General features: G+C 45.2%; 1 protein-coding gene across 2 annotated transcripts in view; it reads right to left on the bottom strand.

Annotated features, from left to right (window-relative positions):
• Positions 1-20,086, bottom strand: part of LOC137334292 (protein SSUH2 homolog) — a 52,047-nt gene that overhangs the window by 12,242 nt on the left and 19,719 nt on the right. For both annotated transcript variants that reach the window (XM_067998966.1, XM_067998965.1), the window contains exons 3-10: positions 19,721-19,822; positions 14,926-15,004; positions 13,193-13,322; positions 11,505-11,565; positions 9,961-10,085; positions 8,697-8,759; positions 4,298-4,380; positions 1,174-1,266 (exon numbers count right to left, since the gene is read on the bottom strand). In XM_067998966.1, coding sequence (XP_067855067.1) covers positions 1,174-1,266; positions 4,298-4,380; positions 8,697-8,759; positions 9,961-10,085; positions 11,505-11,565; positions 13,193-13,322; positions 14,926-15,004; positions 19,721-19,822 — 736 coding nt within the window. The remainder of the gene's footprint in view (positions 1-1,173; positions 1,267-4,297; positions 4,381-8,696; positions 8,760-9,960; positions 10,086-11,504; positions 11,566-13,192; positions 13,323-14,925; positions 15,005-19,720; positions 19,823-20,086) is intronic.

The raw sequence follows: 20,086 nt of genomic DNA, 5'->3' as shown, positions 1-20,086 counted from the left end.
TCGATTCCTTCATCTCCAAAACAGAGTTTGTCCTTATTTCCCCATCGTTAGGATCCTGCGTTGGCCTCGGGCGATCCCAGAAAAATAAAATAGTTTTTGTTAGGGGCATAACAAAGTGTTTCTTCACTAAATGGAGCTTGGTTTTAATCCCAACATCAGGACTGCTAGGAATGTAATACTCCCATTTCTTATATCAGCCATCCTTGTGGTCTCTCAGAGTGAGATTTGCCAATTAAGGGGCAGTTTTATGGACCCATACCCTTGGAAACTGGGGTGAGAATGCTATCCCCTTACATTATAGGTATAAGCAGTGAATTTTCAAAGTCTTGGGGCATGATTTTAGCTCGGAGCCAGGAACCCAGAGCGTGTGTAGATGTTCGTGTGGGGAACCCAGAAGTCAAGCGAGTGCGTCCCAATCTGCGATCGCAACTCAACTCAAGGTAAGTATTTGTGCTTCCAGGTTTCCCGTGCCTGTCAGAAAGGAAAGGAGCCACGAATCGGAGAGGGGGAAGGGAGGGAGAGATCATGGGCCGTGGATGGAATCGGAGGCAGCGGGGGGGGGGGGGGGGGGGGTGGAAAGAGAGGTTGGGGGCTGTGGACGACATCGGGTGGACCTTGGAGAAGATCTGGGGTGGGGGCAGCTGATCACAGGGGACCGATCACACCAGGTGAGCTAGTTGGGTCTGGATGAAACTTCTCCTGGCCCACAAGCAGTGCAATAAAACGGACTCATCTCATGGATCCAGCCCTTCTCGTTTGCTTTCACCTGACTGGAATCGGAAATAATGAGAAACCCGAACAGATAAGGTAAAATTCGTTTGACATTTCTAATACATAAAAAATTAAGTGCCTCAACTATCGCAATGAGATACGTTGCCCCTTTAAATGTTGGCCTGCAGACTTTAAGTGGGGACGGACCTTCCGGGTTTTTGTTGCCCGGCTCCAAAAACAAACTATTGTTACTGCCCACCCGGCCCCAACCCACCCGTTCTTGGGGGTTAAAATTACCCCCCTGGTGTCTTCCTTTTAACTGAAATGGGTTCAAACCCAACTCTCAGGAGATGAGGAGACAGTGCTTCAGAACAGTGTTCTAATATGAAAGACTCAATCCCCACACTCCTCAACCTTGCTATCTAACAGCACTCCTCTATATTATGAAGATACTGAGCTTACCACTTAATTGTCAGCTGGATGTACACCAATAGTTGTCCGCTTTGTTTGCACATTCCGCAAGGTTTTGTACCACAACCGGCACACGAATCACAGCTGAGGACCAACAAGAAACTGGAATCAGATAAACAGCATTATATTTTCTTTCCAACAAAACCTACTATGAGGCTTGTTGTTCACCTCATTACACTTGCTGCATCTTGCACAATCTGACCTTAAGATGCCACCCCGTAATAGCCTTGCTGTGCTTTGGATAGTTAAAAATATTTAAATCAAGGATATTTTGCATCCTGGATTTAAGGGTCCCATATAGGGCCCTATAAATCACATGGCTCGCTCCATTTTATTAGAGGGTCCTATAAATCGCATGGCTCACTCCACTTTATTATAGGGTCCTATAAATCGCATGGCTCATTCCACTTTATTATAGGGTCCTATAAATCGCATGGCTCACTCCACTTTATTATAGGGTCCTATAAATCGCATGGCTCACTCCACTTTAGTATGTGTTGCCCTAGTAATGAAGAAAGATGTCCACATGGTCCAGCTCTGCAACACACAGAAAATAAAAGGTTTTTTTTGATCCGTTCCAATTTTTCTCCCCTCCTCTCCTTTCTGGAGTAAGATGCTAAAGGCACCAGCTGCCGTCTGGTACTTCACTCAAGTGGCTATTATTTTTTTAATTTTTTCACGGGATGTGGGCGTTGCTGGCAAGGCCGGCATTTATTGCCCATCCCTAGCGAGATTTTTACAACTGAGTGGCTTGCTCTGCCATTTCAGAGGGCAATTAAGAATCAACCACATTGCTGTGGGTCTGGAGTCACATATAGGCCAGACCGGGTGAGGACGGCAGGTTTCCTTCCCTAAAGGACATTAGTGAACCAGATGGGTTTTTACGACAATCTGGTAGTTTCATGGCCATCATTACTGATACTAGTATTTTAATTCCAGATTTTTATTTAATTAATTGAATTTAAATTCGCCAGCCGCCGTGGCGGGATTTGAACTCGTGACTCTGGATTTTAGTCCAGGCCTCTGGATTACTAGCCCAGTAACATAACCACTACGCTACCGTACCACATTTCCATGTGAACCCAGACCGTTAGTGTCGGCAGCTTTCTTTAAGGTGGTGGGCATCACAGTAGGGCTTCATGCTGTCCTCGTCCAACATTGAAGCACTTTACAGCAGGGTCACAGGATAACCATCAGGAGCTGGAGCCCTGGCCAATTTTGCCCTCTCTGGTCCAGCGGCACCAAGGCCAGTTGTAAGACCCCAACTGCTTCCCTGGCTGAGATCAACTTACAGAGCACAGGCCAGGAATCAAGCACAGGACAGTCTCATTTATAATAGCAGCAGCAACAAGGACAGTCCACGTTATAAATTTAAAAAACCCTTTATGAAAGATTTTGATAGAGTAAATAAGGAGAAACTGTTTCCACTGGCAGGAGGATCAGCAACTCGAGGACACAGATTTAAGGTAATTGGCAAAAGAACCAGAGGGGAAATGAAACTTTTTTTCATGCAGCGAGTTGTTCTGATCTGCAATGCACTGCCTGAAAGGGTGGTGGAGTGTTGGTGAGGAAGTCCCTGTAAGACTTGCGAAGTCAATAGACAGTTGGAATTTTTACGGGGCGTGCTAAAGGGTGAGTTACTTAAACTTTGGAAAAAGAGCAGGAGGAGTAAAGGAGATAGGCAGATTCAACAGTAACTTTCAAAAGGAATTGGATATATACTCGAAAAGGAAAAATTCTGCAGGGCTATGGGGAAAGAGCAGGGAAGTGCGACTTATTGGATAGCTCTTTCAAATTGCTGGCCCAGGCATGATGGGCCGAACGGCCTCCTTCTGTGCTGTATGATTCTATGATTAAAAGAATGATGTTCTTGATTAAAAGAAAATGGGATTCACGGAGGCTTCACAAGCTCCCACAACTTAACAGGTCTGAAGCTAAAACCAACTCCCAAAAGCAAGAAAGGAAAGAACATTCTATCTTCAGTGATACCCTTTATACACTGAGAACACAACTCAGTGAGTATACCGCACATCAGCCCCAATCGTGCTGAAGATTCCACAATGAGGCTCAGATAATAAGAACCAAGTGAATGGAGCCAATCTGACTTTGACTAATTCTCAAATTCATTCACAGCCATTATATCCTTCACTCTTTTATTAAAAGCTTTCAGTACTTGCTAGGTTTTTCATACTTCTTTGAGTTAAAAAAAAGAGCCAGGCTCCCATTATAGGGAGCGCGCTATAGAATCACAGAATCGTTACAGCACAGAAGGAGGCCATTCGGCCCATCGAGCCCTTGCCAGCTCTTTGTAAGAGCAATCCAGTTAGTCCCATTCCCCCGCTGTTTCCCCGTAGCCCTGCAAATTTTTCCCCTTCAAGTATTTATCCAATTCCTTTTTGAAAGATTGAATCTGCTTCCACCACCCTTTCAGGCAGCGCATTCCAGATCATAACTACTCGCTGCGTAAAAAAAATGTTCTCATGTTGCCTTTGGTTTTTTTGCCAATCACCTTAAATCTATGTCCTCTGGTTCTTGACCCTTCTGCCAATGGGAACAGTTTCTCTTTGTTTACTTTATCTAAACCCTTCATGATTTTGAATTCTTCTATCAAATCTCCTCTTAACCTTCTCTGCTCTAAGGAGAACAACCCCAGTTTCTTTGGTCTATCCACGTAACTGAAGTCCCTCATCCCTGAAACCATTCTGGTCAATCGTTTCTGCACCCTTGCTAAGGCCTTCACATCCTTCTTAAAGTGCGGTGCCCAGAATTGGGCACAATACTCCAGTTGTGGCTGAATCGGTGTGCGACTGAGTTGAAGAGGTCCTAGCTTCCATCAGTATCCTCTGCTGAATTAGTCTCAGATGAATGTGTTTGTGCTAGTGGTGGGTACTACAATTGTTTTCAGTATTCCCAAGATAATGGGGAGGGGGGAATGACAAGTTTCCTAGTCTCAATCTCTGGCCAATGTTTCCTAAACACACACACACACGTTCACTCAGATTATTTTTCCCACACACCAAATCCAATTAAATCCTACATCCAAACAGACATTCTTCCCATACTGGGGTCTGGGATCTTACTGGGTCAACACAGTATCTTGATCTTGCTTTCTTACCACTGAAGCCCAATGCCATTGCAGTGGTTGCATCTGTCATCGGTGAACCTGAATCCTCGGCCATGGCACACCCAGCACTTCACCTGTGTTTACAAAACAGCGTAGTGCTACTTTAACACACTATATATATACACATAAAAAAAATGCTTTATAACTATAAGTGAAATAGTCTGTAATGTGTGACAATCCATTGGCTGGTGGAGGATTGTCCAACGCTTGATATGCAGTGTACAGATGATTTGTGAAGAGATCCAAACTTCTGAAAATCACTCCTTACAGGTTTCCAGACCAGCATTCCAAATCTCTCTTATTTTCAGATCGTCTTCCCTGTTACAGGATTTTTTCTTATTCTTTCTCAAGAGTTGTGTTTTGGGGCTACAGTCAAACCCAGATAAATGCATTGGAGGGGGGGTGAATTTCTTTGGGGCTTCTCCTGGTCCACCGCCATAACCTTGGCAGAAATCCCGTTTGCGGGGTTTCCACCGAAGTTAGAGAGATGGAGTAGGAGAAGCCCCAAAAGAAATTCACCCCCCTCCCCCATAATCAGTTTTATCAAGAAATCACGTTCATGGATCAGAATGGTGGTCCAGCTTGGATGATTTGGGCACACCCATACATTTACAGAACAGGACTGACATCCACCGCAGTCTCTTCTGCTTTGGGACCATGGAATTTTAGAAGCAACATATTCCATCACGGCTGCTGAAGATTGTATTTTTCGTTTTGTTCTTACTTTGACTGTCAGTTGGGTCTAGGTAGCTACTTCCATGATGGTCTGGAGGTGGGGGAATAAGAGTGTTACCATTTCTGAGCCCTTATCTGCCACACTTTCCTTCCCTGCCCTTGAATTTGGATTACTATTCCAATCCAGAGTGTGACCCGATTTCAATGCTCTTCGCAGCTACTTTGCAAGTTCTGACTGGGGCATTCGTAAAGCTGAATATAAAAGTTGCCATTTTAAGTTGTGTTTCACAGGTCAAATGGACCATCGATATGTGCTGCCAGGGTGCTACCATGTGCTCATAGGGCAATTCAACCATCACTGTGAAGTGACTCCTCACTGGTTTCATTCCACTAGGAAAAGGATTACACATAGTACTGCTAGGCACCTCACCTTGTCTCCATCCCCCATAAAAGTAATGTGGACTGTGTAAATACAGCACTAATAGGTCTCATGCTATTGTTCTCATCAAATTTGTACTGGCATAACACTGCACAGTATGTGAAACTTGGCTCAGTCGGTAGCAGTGTTGCTTCTGGATCAGAAGGTTGTGGGTTCAAGGCCTGCTCCACAACTTGAGCACATAATATAAGCCGACACTTTACTGCTGTACTGAGGGTGGGCTGCCTTTCAGATGAGGAATATAAACCGATACGTCATCAGTCTGTCTTACTGGTCCAGATGGATGTGAAGAACACAAGGAGTTCTCCAGGTGTCTGCCCGATAGTCCTCCCTCAACCAACACCACCCAAAAACAGATTGACTGACCATTCCTCTCATGGGTGTTGCTAGGTTTTTTTTATTGCTTGTTTATTTTACAATGTATTCGGAGTGGTTGGGTTGACCTGCATTGGCTCCCGGTCCGGTAACAGCTCGACTTTAAAATTCTCAACCTTGTTTTCAAATCCCTCCATGGCCTCATCCCTCCCTATCTCTGTAACCTCCTCCAGCCCTACAACCCTCCGAGATCTCTGCGCACCTCCAATTCTTGCCTCTTGCGCATCTCCAATTTTCAATGCTCCACCATTGGCGGCCATGCCTTCAGCTAGGCCCTAAGCTCTGGAATTCCCTTCTTAAACCTCTCTACCTCTCTCTCCTTCTTTAAGACACTCCTCAAAACCTACCTCTTTGACCAAGCTTTTGGTCACCTGTCCTAATATCTCCTTTTGTTGCTTGGTGTCAATTTTTGTCTGCTTATGCTCCTGTAAAGTGCCTTGGGATGTTTTACTAAGTTAAAGGTGCTACATAAATGCATGTAGTTGTTAAATCTCTTACTTACGTTTATCCACGTGCATCAAAGAGAGAACGCAAAAGCAAGAACAGCAGAGTAAGTGTTAACAAAGGAGTGAAATCCCTGAAGTACTGCGCCAGTATTTTAAGTAAATGAGAAAGGTTCTGGATAAAAAGTCCTGAATTTAGATAGGTTATTCAAGCAGGAAAACTTTATTAATACTATGTACTGTTGCAGAGATGTTTGGTGAAGAAGGAAAGATGTAAGTTTGTTTAATCTCGATTTAGGTTTTGGGTGCTCACTATAAAACCCCACCCCCAGGCTGATAGAACAGCCTCTTTATTCAGCATGTATCGGTAAACCTGCTGTATTAAGTATCTCTCCCTGTTTAGCGTTGAAAGGTATTATAAGTTGTTTTAATTTTGTTTATAACATTGAAGAAAACATAGAAGGAACTACAAGGCAGAATTTTTTTTTAAAGTGGTTTCTAGAATTGAAAGAAAAACTCCGATAGAGCAGGAGGCTATAATCTGGCTCGTACTTTAGTTTGTGAAATAGAAGTTAGGTAAGTGAAAATTTTGATTAGATCATCTATAAGTTTCTTAATTTCCAAAGAAATAAGACATCTTTCTTATCCCACGTTCCTGGCAATCAACATCACCCTTGTTGCTTGGCCCTGTACCCTTTTAAGTGCAATAAAATCCTGTGCATTTTCTGATGCGTCTTAGTCATCCATTTTGAACCTACTTCATGCTTTAGGGCTGCTGATTGGATAGAGCCTGGGTGCTGTGATCTTGTGTAGAGCTCCCCCTTCATGTAGCATTATGAACTTTCACTTCTGTGATATCACGCGTGGGGCAGTGCTCCAAAGTCTACGGCAGACTGGCATCCAGGGTAGAGTTGCCAACTCTGGTTGGATGTATTCCTAGTGGTTTCATCACATGACCTCCCGCCTCAAACCACCCCACCCCCACACTCCCGCCATTGGCCCATCCTCTGGGCACACTGCCTTCCTATGGCAATTGGGAAGTGAACAGGCTCTTTGTTACCCAATTGGATTAATTTTGACTGTCATTATAACAGCCCTTGTTCCCCATCTCCAATATTTTTACAACTAATAAATCAAAATGTTCAAAGAAAATGAAAAAAAACATTTCTTTTTAACGCCCCAATGATTTTTCTCTCGGGGTTTGCTCGCAGCAGTGTCCTGGAGATTAATCTTCAATTCCTGGAGACTCCGTTGGTAACCCAAATCCAGGGGCAGAAAGGATGCCAATCAGGTGGTGCCCACATCTGGAAAATTCACTCCAGTACTGCTCCGTAATCTGCAGTGCGTAAATTCTCTAAACTCAAGGCTCAGATGACAAAATGTGAGAGCAAATTTCATCAGCTGAGTCCCTGAGGCTACATTACTATCTGCAATTCAGTGCCAGCCATCTGGTACATTAATGTTAAATGGGTATTAGTGAAATTAATGATATGCCATTGGGGTTTTTGCGTCAATAGCTTTGAGGTTGTGTTGACAGCAATGTAGGATCTCACAGGGTATCCAGTGATTCAGATGGTGAATTATACAAGTAAAGGAAGAATGAAGGAACTTGTATTCATATTTAAGTAACTCAACATAAAGTGTTATGCTGTTGGTGTAAAAGATTTGGTTTATTTTAAGTCCAAGGAATTGGGAACACCATTGACTTAGTGAGCCTCATTCGACAGTCAATCAAACATTTGACTGCACTCGTTAAAAATGGACCAAATCTAATGCAGCAACAGTGTGTTGTCAATGTTCCAGCTTGCATTTTTACATCCTGCCGATATGTTCTTGACTGGTTGCCCTCCTTGGCAAGGCACTGAGAAGGTCTCAGCTGCTCAGGAACCATCATGTTCTACAAAGCATTTGAGCATCTCCTATCTGTATTTCTCCTTCTAATCTTCAATTCTCTTCCCAATCAGATATTCATTTTAAAGATATGGTAATTAACAAAGGATTAATCCATTTTATCTGGAAGTCTATTCCACATATCTTCAACCCTAGGGAAAAATAATCCTTCTAACCTAAAGTCATGCCTTGATGTTTATATACTCCTGCCCTCTAGTTTTATCAACACATCTCTTTAATTTGGTGATGGTTCATCCTAGAACCTTAGAATGAATGCGGGTGGCCTGGTGCAGATAGTATTGGGTAGAAAGACCCTTCATGGAACGGAGATGCACAAGGGCAAATTCAGCGAGGCTGTGATCCCAGCACAGAGCATCGCTCAATGGAAGTGTGGGTCGCAGATAGGCTTTTAACACCTAGGGTCGATTCTGCGACCTGCACTTCCATCGAGTGAGGCTCCACACTACGGGAGAGCAGCCTTGTTGAATTTACCCATTGGTCTTCATAAGCAACCTCCGGGCAAAACTACTGCAAAACCAAATAAGACGCGTTCAAGTTCACTACTCACCTTTCCAGTTGCAGTGCATTTGGTACATGCTCTTCGACCCATCGCCATGCACGCGTGGCACCCCTGAGAGAGAAACACAATTACACGGGAGTGACTTTGGTTCTGTCCCTCAGCTACTCGACAAACCACTGAAAGCGAATCCATTCTTGGTCTATTTAAGGAGACAGCTGTACCTTCACCAAATAGCCACAGGACAGGATGCCAACTTCATGTTGTAATGTTTGTCAATCAAATTCAAGAAAGCTTTGCTGGGAAATGCGTTATTGTGTATGGCATCATTGTGACTAAAACGTCACCCTCTCTAAATGAAAACAAGGTTCAGAAAACACCCTGCTGTGCAATCAGCACCTTTTAGAGTTACAGGAGGATATGAGATTGGCAGCATATCATGACTTATTTTGTTGTATTTTTAAAAAATTTGGACAACAGTTTTTTTAAAAATCAATTGGAAAACTGCCTTTTAATGGGGCAGTGCACTTTAAGCAGACTTTGTCAGATTTACAAAAAATATAGTCTTGCTTACTGTAGTTCAGTTCAAAGAACATGGACTTCCAAAGCCAGGAGGTGATCATGATTTTGATTAATATGTTTAATGTAGGGCATAAGTTTTTTAAAAAATCATTAAGAAGTGGGATTATGGCTCCACTTATCACTGAGTTCATCTTTTCCCCTTTCTTTTGGGAAACACTCACCCTCAGGCACAGTTAGAAACTCATTTGACACAAGCAGAAACAAGCTTGCTTGATTTTTCTGCTTTCCCTGACTTGATGACTAAAGCCATCGACAACATGGGGCGTATTTAACTATGAGAATCTCCACTTGGTATGAATGATGGACAACCAGGTCTTTAATAACAATCAATACTGTGATATGTTGAAGGTTGGACCTTCTGGGTACTATACACTGTGAGCAATTTTACTGTCCCCACCCCATTTCTAACTTAGCTTTTTGCCATTTATATATTTGAACCGATTTCCAAAATTAGCTCCATGCTGGTCTAACACATCAAAGATGATCAAATCCAATTTGGCCGATTTCTTAGAGATTTGTGTTTTGGGCAATTACAATATTCTGTACGGAGAACCATGAGCACAGAGAAATTGGTAATGTGTTCTTTATAAAGTGAGTTTATGGTTTCATTGCAGCTGGCACAACGGAAACTTTGCTCCACGTGAAGACTTTTATTGGCTGTAAAGCGCTTTGGGATGTCCTGAGGTTGCGAAAGGCGCTATATAAATGAAAGTCTTTCTTTTTTTCTTTTTACCTTCATAGATGAAGTGTGTGGCACTGGGATATTCATGGTATGGTCCTGAAACACTGGAGGCATCTTCACTATTATATTCCAGGGAAGGGGAGGAACCCCGTAGGCACTGCCATCAACAAACTGACCTAAAACATTAAGAAACCATCAGCAGGTACTAAAATGAGAAAAACAAAACCTCTCTCAATCAAAGTAATAATATTTGATATGACTGAGCTCTAGGAACAATATCACATTAAGTGTTATTAGGAATGCTGCGATATTTTGTTCCTAAATTCTGACAAGTGCATCATTAGACTAAATCCAAACCCTCCCACAAGAAATTCAGACTGCCAGCTGCACGAGGCACATGGCCAGGAAAGAGAACAAAAGTGAGCATCAATCACGAAAAATTCACTTGTTTGAGTTCATCTTCGATTTCACCCAAATTCCAAATGCTCATTCCCAGTAGAGACCTTGGCAGCATACAAAGAGGTGGGACAGTCTCACTTGCCTGACTAAGGAGCTGTCTAGAGGCAAAGAACTGGAAGGGTGTGAGCCAGGCTCGATAGAGGGTGGGGGGGGAACAACAGAGGGCAATCAGAGGAAGAAACAAATACTATGCCTCCATTTTAGACACAAAATAATTCCATGATTCACTGCATTCAGTATCCCTGATGAGGGGAGGGAGCAGAAATGGTTGATGTGGGAGGACCAAAGATCTGAGATCACAGTTTGTCGTGGAGAAAAGTGAACTGGTGTTGTTTCTGCTCTCCAGGATGATTTGGGAGAAATAAGCAGTTTTGGCCAGGGAGAGGAAAAGTACAACTTGAGGTGATCCAGTCAGAGCTGCCATTTGAATTTATGTTGATTTGAGGCTATGGAGGTGGTTGTGATACCAGTGGAGTGGCGGGGATGGGGGACTATACAGGGTCTGAGGGGGATGAGCATGTCAAAGGTGGAGGTGAGACAGTTACGGAGAAGATTAACGGAGGCACCAGTGTCATTGCAGGAAGCAGGCCGTAGGCAGGGGAAGTCAGAGTTAGAGATGGTGCTGGAGAGCAAGGATGTGGCAGTCTTTCCAGGTGTAGAAATTGACAGTGGAGGGGCTAGTAGCGGGCAGGGGTACGTGTAGGAGAATGGAGATCAAGAAATGTCAGGGGAGCCTTGTCTGAGTAGATCATGGGGTCTTGAGGCCACATTTGATGACAAGATCTAGGGAATGGCCAGGAGCATGTGGAAATAGAAGGGATTAAAAAGGAGGCTCATGTGGAGCACAAACAGCTGCATGGACCTGTTGGGCCGAATGAATTTACAACACAGAAACAAGCCAATGTAATTCTATGTAAAATTGTGCCAATCCGAGACTCAAAGTTGTTGATATAGGTGAGGTACTGACTGACCCAAACAGAGATGAGATTGTTGTGGAAGTGAGGCCTGTACAAGGGTTTCACTGTAAAAACATATCCAATGGTGCCTTCAGTGTGCATCAGTTACCTGGTGCTGGTGGTCCCTGTGAAGGTCCTACATATTTTGGATTCAAGTTTCTCTATACATTACATGCTCACCTTTATAAGGTACAGTCGTCCACTCGGTTGATCTGGATTCAGTGAAGCTTTCTAGGCGATACTGAAGTAAAATGAACCTTGTTTAGCAATGCTTCAGGACTTATAAACGCTTTATGTTCACAGTATTTTATTAAATGTTAAATTTCTAACGCAAGACTCAGCAATATAGGGTGCAGTTTCATTTTATCAGTATTGGGTTATTGGCACGTTGGAGGCACTGATCTGGTTGCCTGCCCCCTTTCCCCGGCCCTCAGCTCATCCATTTTAAGGTTCTGATTTTCAAATCCCTGCATGGTCTCGCCCCACTCTATCTGAGTGACCTTTCCCACCCCGTACATTCTGCTCCTCTGAAGCTGACTCACGACACACGTTCCACTCCCTGCACTCCACCCATGGAGGCTGTATCTCTGTTACCATGCCCCTGCTCTTTGTAACTAAGGTGCTCTGCTCTGCTCTCTCCCCTCCTTCAAAAGGTCTCTACACACCTGCCTTTACAACTGCATGTTCAGTTCTTCTCCCCCTCCCTCTCCCTCCCTACCTGTAAAGTGCTTTGAGATGATCCCCCATGCGAGGGTACTACAACATTAGAAGTTGTAGTTTACACAGAGTGACTGTTGTGGTTTTCTTTGACTTAGGAGCCATACTTTGATGTCGGTTTCTGTAGCAATGCTACAGAAACCAAGACAAGTGATGCTCGTCTATCCTGCCTGTGCTGCAGGAAGTGGCAGTGTTAATATAAATTCAGTGTTAAAGCCCAATTTCATCATAGAACAGCAGCTCCACTTGACTGAGGATACTAGTCTTTACAAAAATTGGCCACAGGTTCACACGTTGTTATAGTTATATATTTAATACAGCATTTACAGAAACATAGATCGATGCAACAAGACAAAAGGATTTTAATTAAAGGAAACACAAAATCCCTAATTGCTACTTGCGGTCAGACTTTGAATTGAGCCTGATAAACACTGCGGTTTAATTTATACTACAGAGCACACAACATACCTATTAGAAACCAGAGTGTTGCCTTGCATAACAAGCAGATGGTCCTGATTAAATGAGATTCGTGTAATAATTGGTAAACTTCCAGATGAAAGAATGTTCCTGGGGCTATTCAGTTACACAATAATAGGCAGCTGTTCTCATGAAATTAGGTTTACACTCCACACCACAACACATCGTTTTGCTTTGGTTAAGACAGGATTTACAGGGTTCACATCTAACACTTACTCAGAGACAATGGGCTAGCACATGCTCTGAATCAATATGCTGGGCCAAGAGCAGGTAAGGGGCAATCCAAAATACCAGCCATCCCAAATAAAGGGCAAACCAAAGTACCAACCATCCAGTAACCAATTATGAAAAACACTGATCAGTGGTCAACAAAAGGGAAACTAGATCCTAGACATCAAGACCTAGGCTTTCGAATCATGGTGCAGACGAGAATCTATTCATTTTAAATGAGCTGACGTTGCCATTACAATTGGAAAACCTAAGCCGTATCATTAGCAATTATATATTGGAAACTATATTTCATCAGCATGAGGAATGAACCGGGATTGAAAAACTATTGGAACTATGTGTTACTTCAAAAATAATTCATCTGAAGCACTGAGATGTTTCTTGATTTGTGATAAGACCCTATATTAATGCAAGCTTTTCCTTTCTTTAAAAAGGACATCACTTACTCGATAAGTGTTATACGGTCTTAAATCTCGAAAGTCCATCTCTTTGGCAGGGCTACTGCTGTAGCAACACTTGCTGGATGCAAACTGAATGAATGCTTCTCTTGCTGTTTCTTCAGTGATGGATGGAATACTGGGGCACCAAGGAACGAAAAGAGAGGGGGGGGAAAGCACAAAGATGTTATGATTGTTCCACAGATTTTATAAAATACATTCCCAACTTTTCTTCATTACATTTCTTCATCATGTTAGCTTGTGATGTGGAGATGCCGGTGATGGACTGGGGTTGACAATTGTAAACAATTTTACAACACCAAGTTATAGTCCAGCAATTTTATTTTAAAATAAAATTATTTTAAAATAAAATCAATTTTATTTTAAAATAAAATAAAATAAAGTCTCCGAAAGCTTGTGAATTTAAAATAAAATTGCTGGACTATAACTTGGTGTTGTAAAATTGTTTACAAATGTTAGCTTGTGTCAGTCATGATGTGGAGATGCCGGTGATGGACTGGGGTGGATACATGTAAGGAATCTTACAACACCAGGTTATAGTCCAACTGTTTTATTTGAAAATCACAAGCTTTCGGAGGCTTTCTCCTTCGTCAGGCATGTAATGATGGAACTGTATAAAACGCTGGTAAGGCCACAGCTGGAGTATTGTGCGCAGTTCTGGTCACCACATTACAGGAAGGACGTAATTGCTCTGGAGAGAGTGCAGAGAAGATTTACGAGAATGTTGCCAGGGCTTGAAAATTGCAGCTACGAGGAGAGATTGGATAGGCTGGGGTTGTTTTCCTTGGAGCAGAGGAGGCTGAGGGGTGACTTGATTGAGGTGTACAAAATTATGAGGGGCCCAGATAGAGTAGACAGGAAGTACCTGTTTCCCCTAGCGGAGAATTCAAGAACTAGAGGACAGAGATTTAAGCTGATTGGCGGAAGGATTAGAGGGGACATGAGGGAAAACATTTTTACCCAGAGGGTGGTGGGTGTATGGAATTCGCTGCCCAAATTGGTGGTAGAGGCAGGGACCCTCAACTCTTTTAAAAAGTACCTGGACCTGCACTTAAAAGTGCTGTAAGCTGCAGGGCTACAGACTGGGTGGTGGAAGGTGGGATTAGAATGGGCACCTGGTTGTTCTTCGAGCCGGCACGGACACAATGGGCCGAATGGCCCCCATCTGTGCTGTATCTTTTCTATGGTTCTATAGCTGTAAAGTGCTTTGGGACATTCCGAGAATGTAAAAGATGCTATATAAATGCAAATTCTTTCTTATTCCTCTCCAACCTGCTGCTGGTGATGATACTTATCAAAGCAGAGAGATGCAGTGCACCGTTCCAGCCCTGCTCCAGACATCAGCAGACAAACTAAACCAATTCACTCTGACGCTTATCAGGTGGCCCACGAGCCCATCAATGAAAGCTCGGGATGGAGCAAATCAGAACCAGGAGCGTTTCCCCTGCGCTCTCATTTGTTGGCTCACCCACTAGGTGAAATCAGACAGCTTTTGACCAACAGGTCTCAGGTTGTCCACTGCACTTCGCTGTTCTTTTTTCTTTCAATCAGTTTTTCCAGGAGCTGCCCTTCAGGCTTCAGGACCCAGCAAGACCACAGTCGGCAGCCAGGTAAAGTGGCGAGAAAGGCCATGTTTCCCCAGCGGGCCGCAGGGTGCACGGTCAGAAATGAGACACAAATGCTGCAGGATCGACTGTAACTTTCCAGATTTAGGATCTCACCTCCACGCTCTCTGCGGATGAGGCACATCATTCCGTGCTTCTTCTGCTATAGAAGCTGGCGGAGGAACAAATCTTCCCTCTGTGAATAATAAGCAGGCCATTAGCTTCTCAGTTGTAGAATTCAGGCTTTCATCTTGAAGCTTCCCCCCCCCTGCCACCCCCTCCAGGAGATCACGTGGTATTAGGTGGGGTGGGGAGTGGATATATTGTGATGGACAAGGTATCACAATTGTGTGGGGCAGGCTGGATGGACCAGAGGGTCTTTCGTGCCCATTATTGACCTTATGTTCGTATGATAGCTCAGCCGGTGGAGGCAGCGAGCGGCTGAGCCACACAGCCCATGTTTGATACTAGTCTGTGCAGATCTCAGTTGGGCCACTACACATGGATTCAGGGCCCCTGGGTTAAATGGGGGGAGTGGGGGGGATTAAAGGAGGCGACAGGGTTCCCACTCCTGTTAGATATCCAGCTACTTCTGCTGGGAAGTGTGCATGTGTGGATCTTGGGTGTGAAAATGATTGGGTTGAACTGTGATGCCCCCCACAGTCAAATAGCCTGGCGACATTGAAAGTCCAGGCTCACATCTGAAGAATAGCCGCTCGGGCAAGATAGTGAAGGATCAGCAATACTGCAGCAAGGAGTCACTGGCTTCAGGTCAGGAGGTGGATGGGGAAAAATGATTAAAAACTGACAGGAGAATTACATCATTTTACTGTATGTTAAAAGGAAAGGCACACTGATGCCCGAATTACACTGTATATTTGGCCATAGAGTATCAGCTTGGCTCAGTTGATAGTCTGTAGCCTCTGTCAGAAGCCCCACTCTAAGAGTGACCACACAATCTAGGCAGACACTCCGTGCAGTACTATGGGAGTGCTGCATTGTCAGAGATGTGGTCGGTCAGATGAGACGCTAAGGAGAGATCCCGCCTGCCCTATTTCATTGCTTCAGGTGGAGATAAAAAAATCCCATGACACTAATCAAAGAGGAGCAGCGAGTTCTCCTGGTGTCCTGGCCAAAAACACCCCCTTATCCAACATCACCACAGACATTTTGTTCATTCCTCCCATCGCAGTGTGTGTGCAAAATGGCCACCGCATTCACCTACATCACAGGGACTACATTATTCTAAAATAATTCACAGTGTGTGATGCACATTGAGACATTTGAGAGACGCTGGCCTCTGAGGGCGCACCGCCACATCTTAGTGAGCCGTGTACCAGCGCAGATACTCACACCTCGGTGGGTCCTATTAGAGAGTTAGTTGGGTTGTCACCTGGTGATTCACCACACACAAGTGAGCACGAGCAGACACTGGTGGCAGGGGCAGCTGTGGAGAGTCTGCGTCAGTGGGCGCACTCCTCTCCAGGCTCTGCTCAGCTTCGCACTGATGCTGAACCTCAGGGGCCATCCTTGAAAAGGAGGGCGATAGAGGTACAGACGCACCTTTGCGAGGTACTGGAAGATGTGCCACACTCACTCTTCACAATACCAGAGAGGATGGAGGAGTCCACCTACGGCATTAGTGGACTGGTGGTGCAGGTAAGTGCGGGAATGTCTGCAATGGAGGGAATGGCAGCCTCTATTGAGTTTCAAGCACGGCTCTCAAACAAGTCCATTCAGGCCCCGACAACGGCTGTGCGGACTCAGGGTGAACAACATTCTGCCGCCTTGAACAAGCAGACAGATACACTAGCACAGATACAAGGCATCACACATGGTGTGATCCGGCAGAGTTGTAGGAGTGATGTGGCTGTGGCCCAGGGGAGGGATGATGGCGAAAGGGGACATGGAAGTGGGGACCCGACTCAAAGTGCTCCCACATCTCACCCGTTGCCCCCCCTAACTGGTACCCGACATGCTGCCTCCTCTCCAGATGGCCGAGTCTGCCCCTGCACAGGTGAAGGTGGAGCAATCTTTGGCAGGGTTCTCATGGACTCCATAACCCAGAGGTCGTAGGCCGAAAGCATCAAAGCAGTCCGGGCATGAATTTGAGCAACTTACCACTACATCTGCCGCAGCCACTGGGGAGGCAACACACAGAAGCTCCAGGATGAGGAAGTCTCAGGTTTTTTATTTATATTTGGTTTTTGTTAAATGCACATTAAATGTTATGAGTCTCACCATCACTGCCACGTCTTGTCCATTCTTTAGTCCCTTTTGTGAAAGCACCTTTTCATGTGCTTCATCATGAACGTCGAGACGTGATGCCACCCTTTGGGCCCGTTTACGGTGGGTGTGTGTGTGGTTGTAGGATTGTTTTGTGCAAGCGGGGGTGGGAGGGGGGACTGGTGTTGGTGGTGGTTGTTCCAGGTAGTCTGAGCACTTGACTATCATCACTTTGCAGATCTCCCATGAGAATCAATCAAATATGATTGACTCCCTGGTATCACGAGCAGCCACGTGTGCTGCTGCTCTGCCAATGGTTCGTCCATCATCCCCCCCTCCTCCTCTTCTTCAACATTGATGGCAGGTACAGCTGCTTCATGAGCGCATGGGACCTCATCCACCGGTAACCCTCTCTATTGAGCGATGTTGTGCAGGATGCAACACACGACTATTATTCTATACACCCTCGCCAGTGAGTACTGAAGGGCTCCCCCAGATCGATCCAGGCACCTGAAGTATATCTTCAGTATTCCAATGGCTTGTTCAGTGACAGACCTGGTGGTGATGTGACTGTCGTTGTACCGCTGCTGTGCCTGGCTGGTGGGGTTTCTCAGAGGTGTCATGAGCCACGTCTGCAGGGGGTATCCCTTGTCTCCCAGGAGCCAGCCCTTAAGCCTGTCTTGTGCGTGCCGGGATGTTGGACTCGAGCAAAATGAAGGAATCATGGCAGCTGCCAGGGAATTTGGCAAACGCTGCAGAAACCTCCTCCGGTGGTCACAAACCAGCTGCGCATTGATGGAGTGATATCCCTTTCAGTTAATGAATGGTCCTGGCTCATGTGCAGGTCCTCGGATTGCTACACGTATACAATCAATTGCGCCCTGTATCCGTGGGAGGCCAGCCAGAGAGTGGAAACCCACTGCCCTCTCAATCTGGCTAATGTTGCTGATGGGGACGTTAATGTAGTCGGATGCCCTGGCAAACAAGCCATCCGTGACCTGTCATATAAACTTATATGACTGAGCGATCCTGGTGATGTCACCCGTGGCATCCTGGAAGGATCCAAAGATGATGAAATTGAGGGCAGTGTGACTTTAACTGCAACGGGCAATGCGTGCCCACCAGGCCCATCTGGGAGCAGCTGTGCATGAAGGAGCACGCAGATGTCTGCGACTATCTGGTGACTCAATCTGAGCCTTCGTCGGCACTGCTCCTCAGGGAGGTCCAGGAAGCTCAGGCTCTGCCTGTAGACCCTCTCACGAGGGTAGTGCCTCCTGCGACCTCGGCCCCTCTGATAGATGCGTTTGGGTGAAACGTGGAACTCGGCAGATTGGAGCCAGGATTCGTTCCCGCTCCAAACTTTAAACATTTTTACTGCCCTTTTGCCCCCAACCCACTCATTCTTCGGGGTTAATATTTACCCCATGGTGACGGGTCATATAAATGCAAGTCTTTCTTTCTTCCCCCAAGTGCGGCCTGATGTTTTGCACTGCAACTGCACTAGATGGAAAGCACAACATCGTTAATTTGGCAGAAATGTAAAGTTTGGCACTGGTAGTGGGAGCACCTGGGAGAGGTGGACTTACCCTGCCAGTGAGGTGGATCAGCGGAAGCTGTAGCTCCTGCCAATGCGCAATACGGCTCGTAGAAGACTTTTAAAAAGGAATCAATGCAGCCTGCTGCAACGCCGTCCAGTTAGTAATCCCGAGTATCCCGGCAGCTGTTCTAAATCATTAGAAATTTCTCCAACATGATGCCGAGCCATGCTGGACCATAAAGGTCCCAGGTTCAATCACTGGTCTGTGCTGAGTTGGCTAACCTTACTTGTGGCCTCAGTTTTCCCAGGTTAGAGAGGAGTGAGGGATGGGAGCTGGGTGAGTGAAGATTTCAGCTACTGATCACTGTCCACCGCTACTGTCCCCCACCCCCAAATTAAAATCTGCAAAAATCAGAGCTGTGGTTCTTGTTCCATTACACATGCACAATGGTCTGTCTTCCCTTAGGTCTCAGCCATGGCTCAGTTAGTAGCACTCTCACCTCTGAATCAGAAGGTTGTGGGTTCAAGCCCCACTCCAGAGGCTTGAACACAAAATCTAAGCTGACACTTCACTGCCTGTATTGAGGGAGCGCTGCTCTGTCGGAGGCGCCATCTTTCAGATGAGACGTTAAACCAACACCCTCTCAGATGTATGTAAAGATCCTGTGGCGAAGAAGAGCAAGGGAGTTCTTCCTGGTGTCCTGGCCAATATTTATTCCTCAACTAACATCACTAAAACAGATTATCTGGTCATTAAAACATTGCTGTTTGTGGGATCTTGCTGTGCACAAATTGGCTGCCGCGTTTCCTACATTACAACAGGGACGACACTTCAAAAAGTACTTCATTGGCTGTAAAGCGCTTTGGGACGTCCTGCGGTCGTGAAAGGAGCTATAGAAATGCAATTTCTTTATTCCCCTGCTCAATGTGAATGGGCGGTATTACAGTCAATCTCTCAGCTGACTGCTGAGTCAGCTCCTGTCGTCTGTTTCAGTGCAGTTTCTGGACCCATTTACCCCACAACCTCAGCGTCAGTGCAAGGTAGTTTCCACATGGCACCGGCACGAAAGATCCATATTTGCAGTGGTGCGTGTGCTGTTACATTCTGATTTAACCAACAAAACCTCTGAACTGATGCCTCTTACTCACCGCCACCACCTGCTATAGTCCCTTCATACCCAACCACGTCATCCAGCATATCAGCCGGTGGTGCTGATGGGAACTCCTCATCCTGCGGGTCTTCAGAGGAAGCTGAAAAGAATACGGCATTTGCTTTTATTAATCGGTTGATTGAACAGTTCGTACTGTAGCAGCCTCGTTCATGAAACAATCTTGAACAGTCATTTAAAGAGCTGCACTAGCTCTTTAAAATTCAGCCGCAGGCAAATTTCACCACTGTCTTTCACCATCATCGTACATTTCATAGAATTAGATAGAATTTACAGCACAGAAACAGGCCATTCGGCCCAACAGGTATTATGCTCCACACGAGCCTCCTCCAACTCTATTTACTTC

This window comes from Heptranchias perlo, chromosome 17 (genome assembly GCF_035084215.1).
Source record: "Heptranchias perlo isolate sHepPer1 chromosome 17, sHepPer1.hap1, whole genome shotgun sequence".
Lineage (NCBI taxonomy): Eukaryota > Metazoa > Chordata > Chondrichthyes > Hexanchiformes > Hexanchidae > Heptranchias > Heptranchias perlo.
The sequence above is the reverse complement of the archived record's forward strand: the minus strand, read 5'-3'. Positions and strand labels throughout refer to the sequence as shown.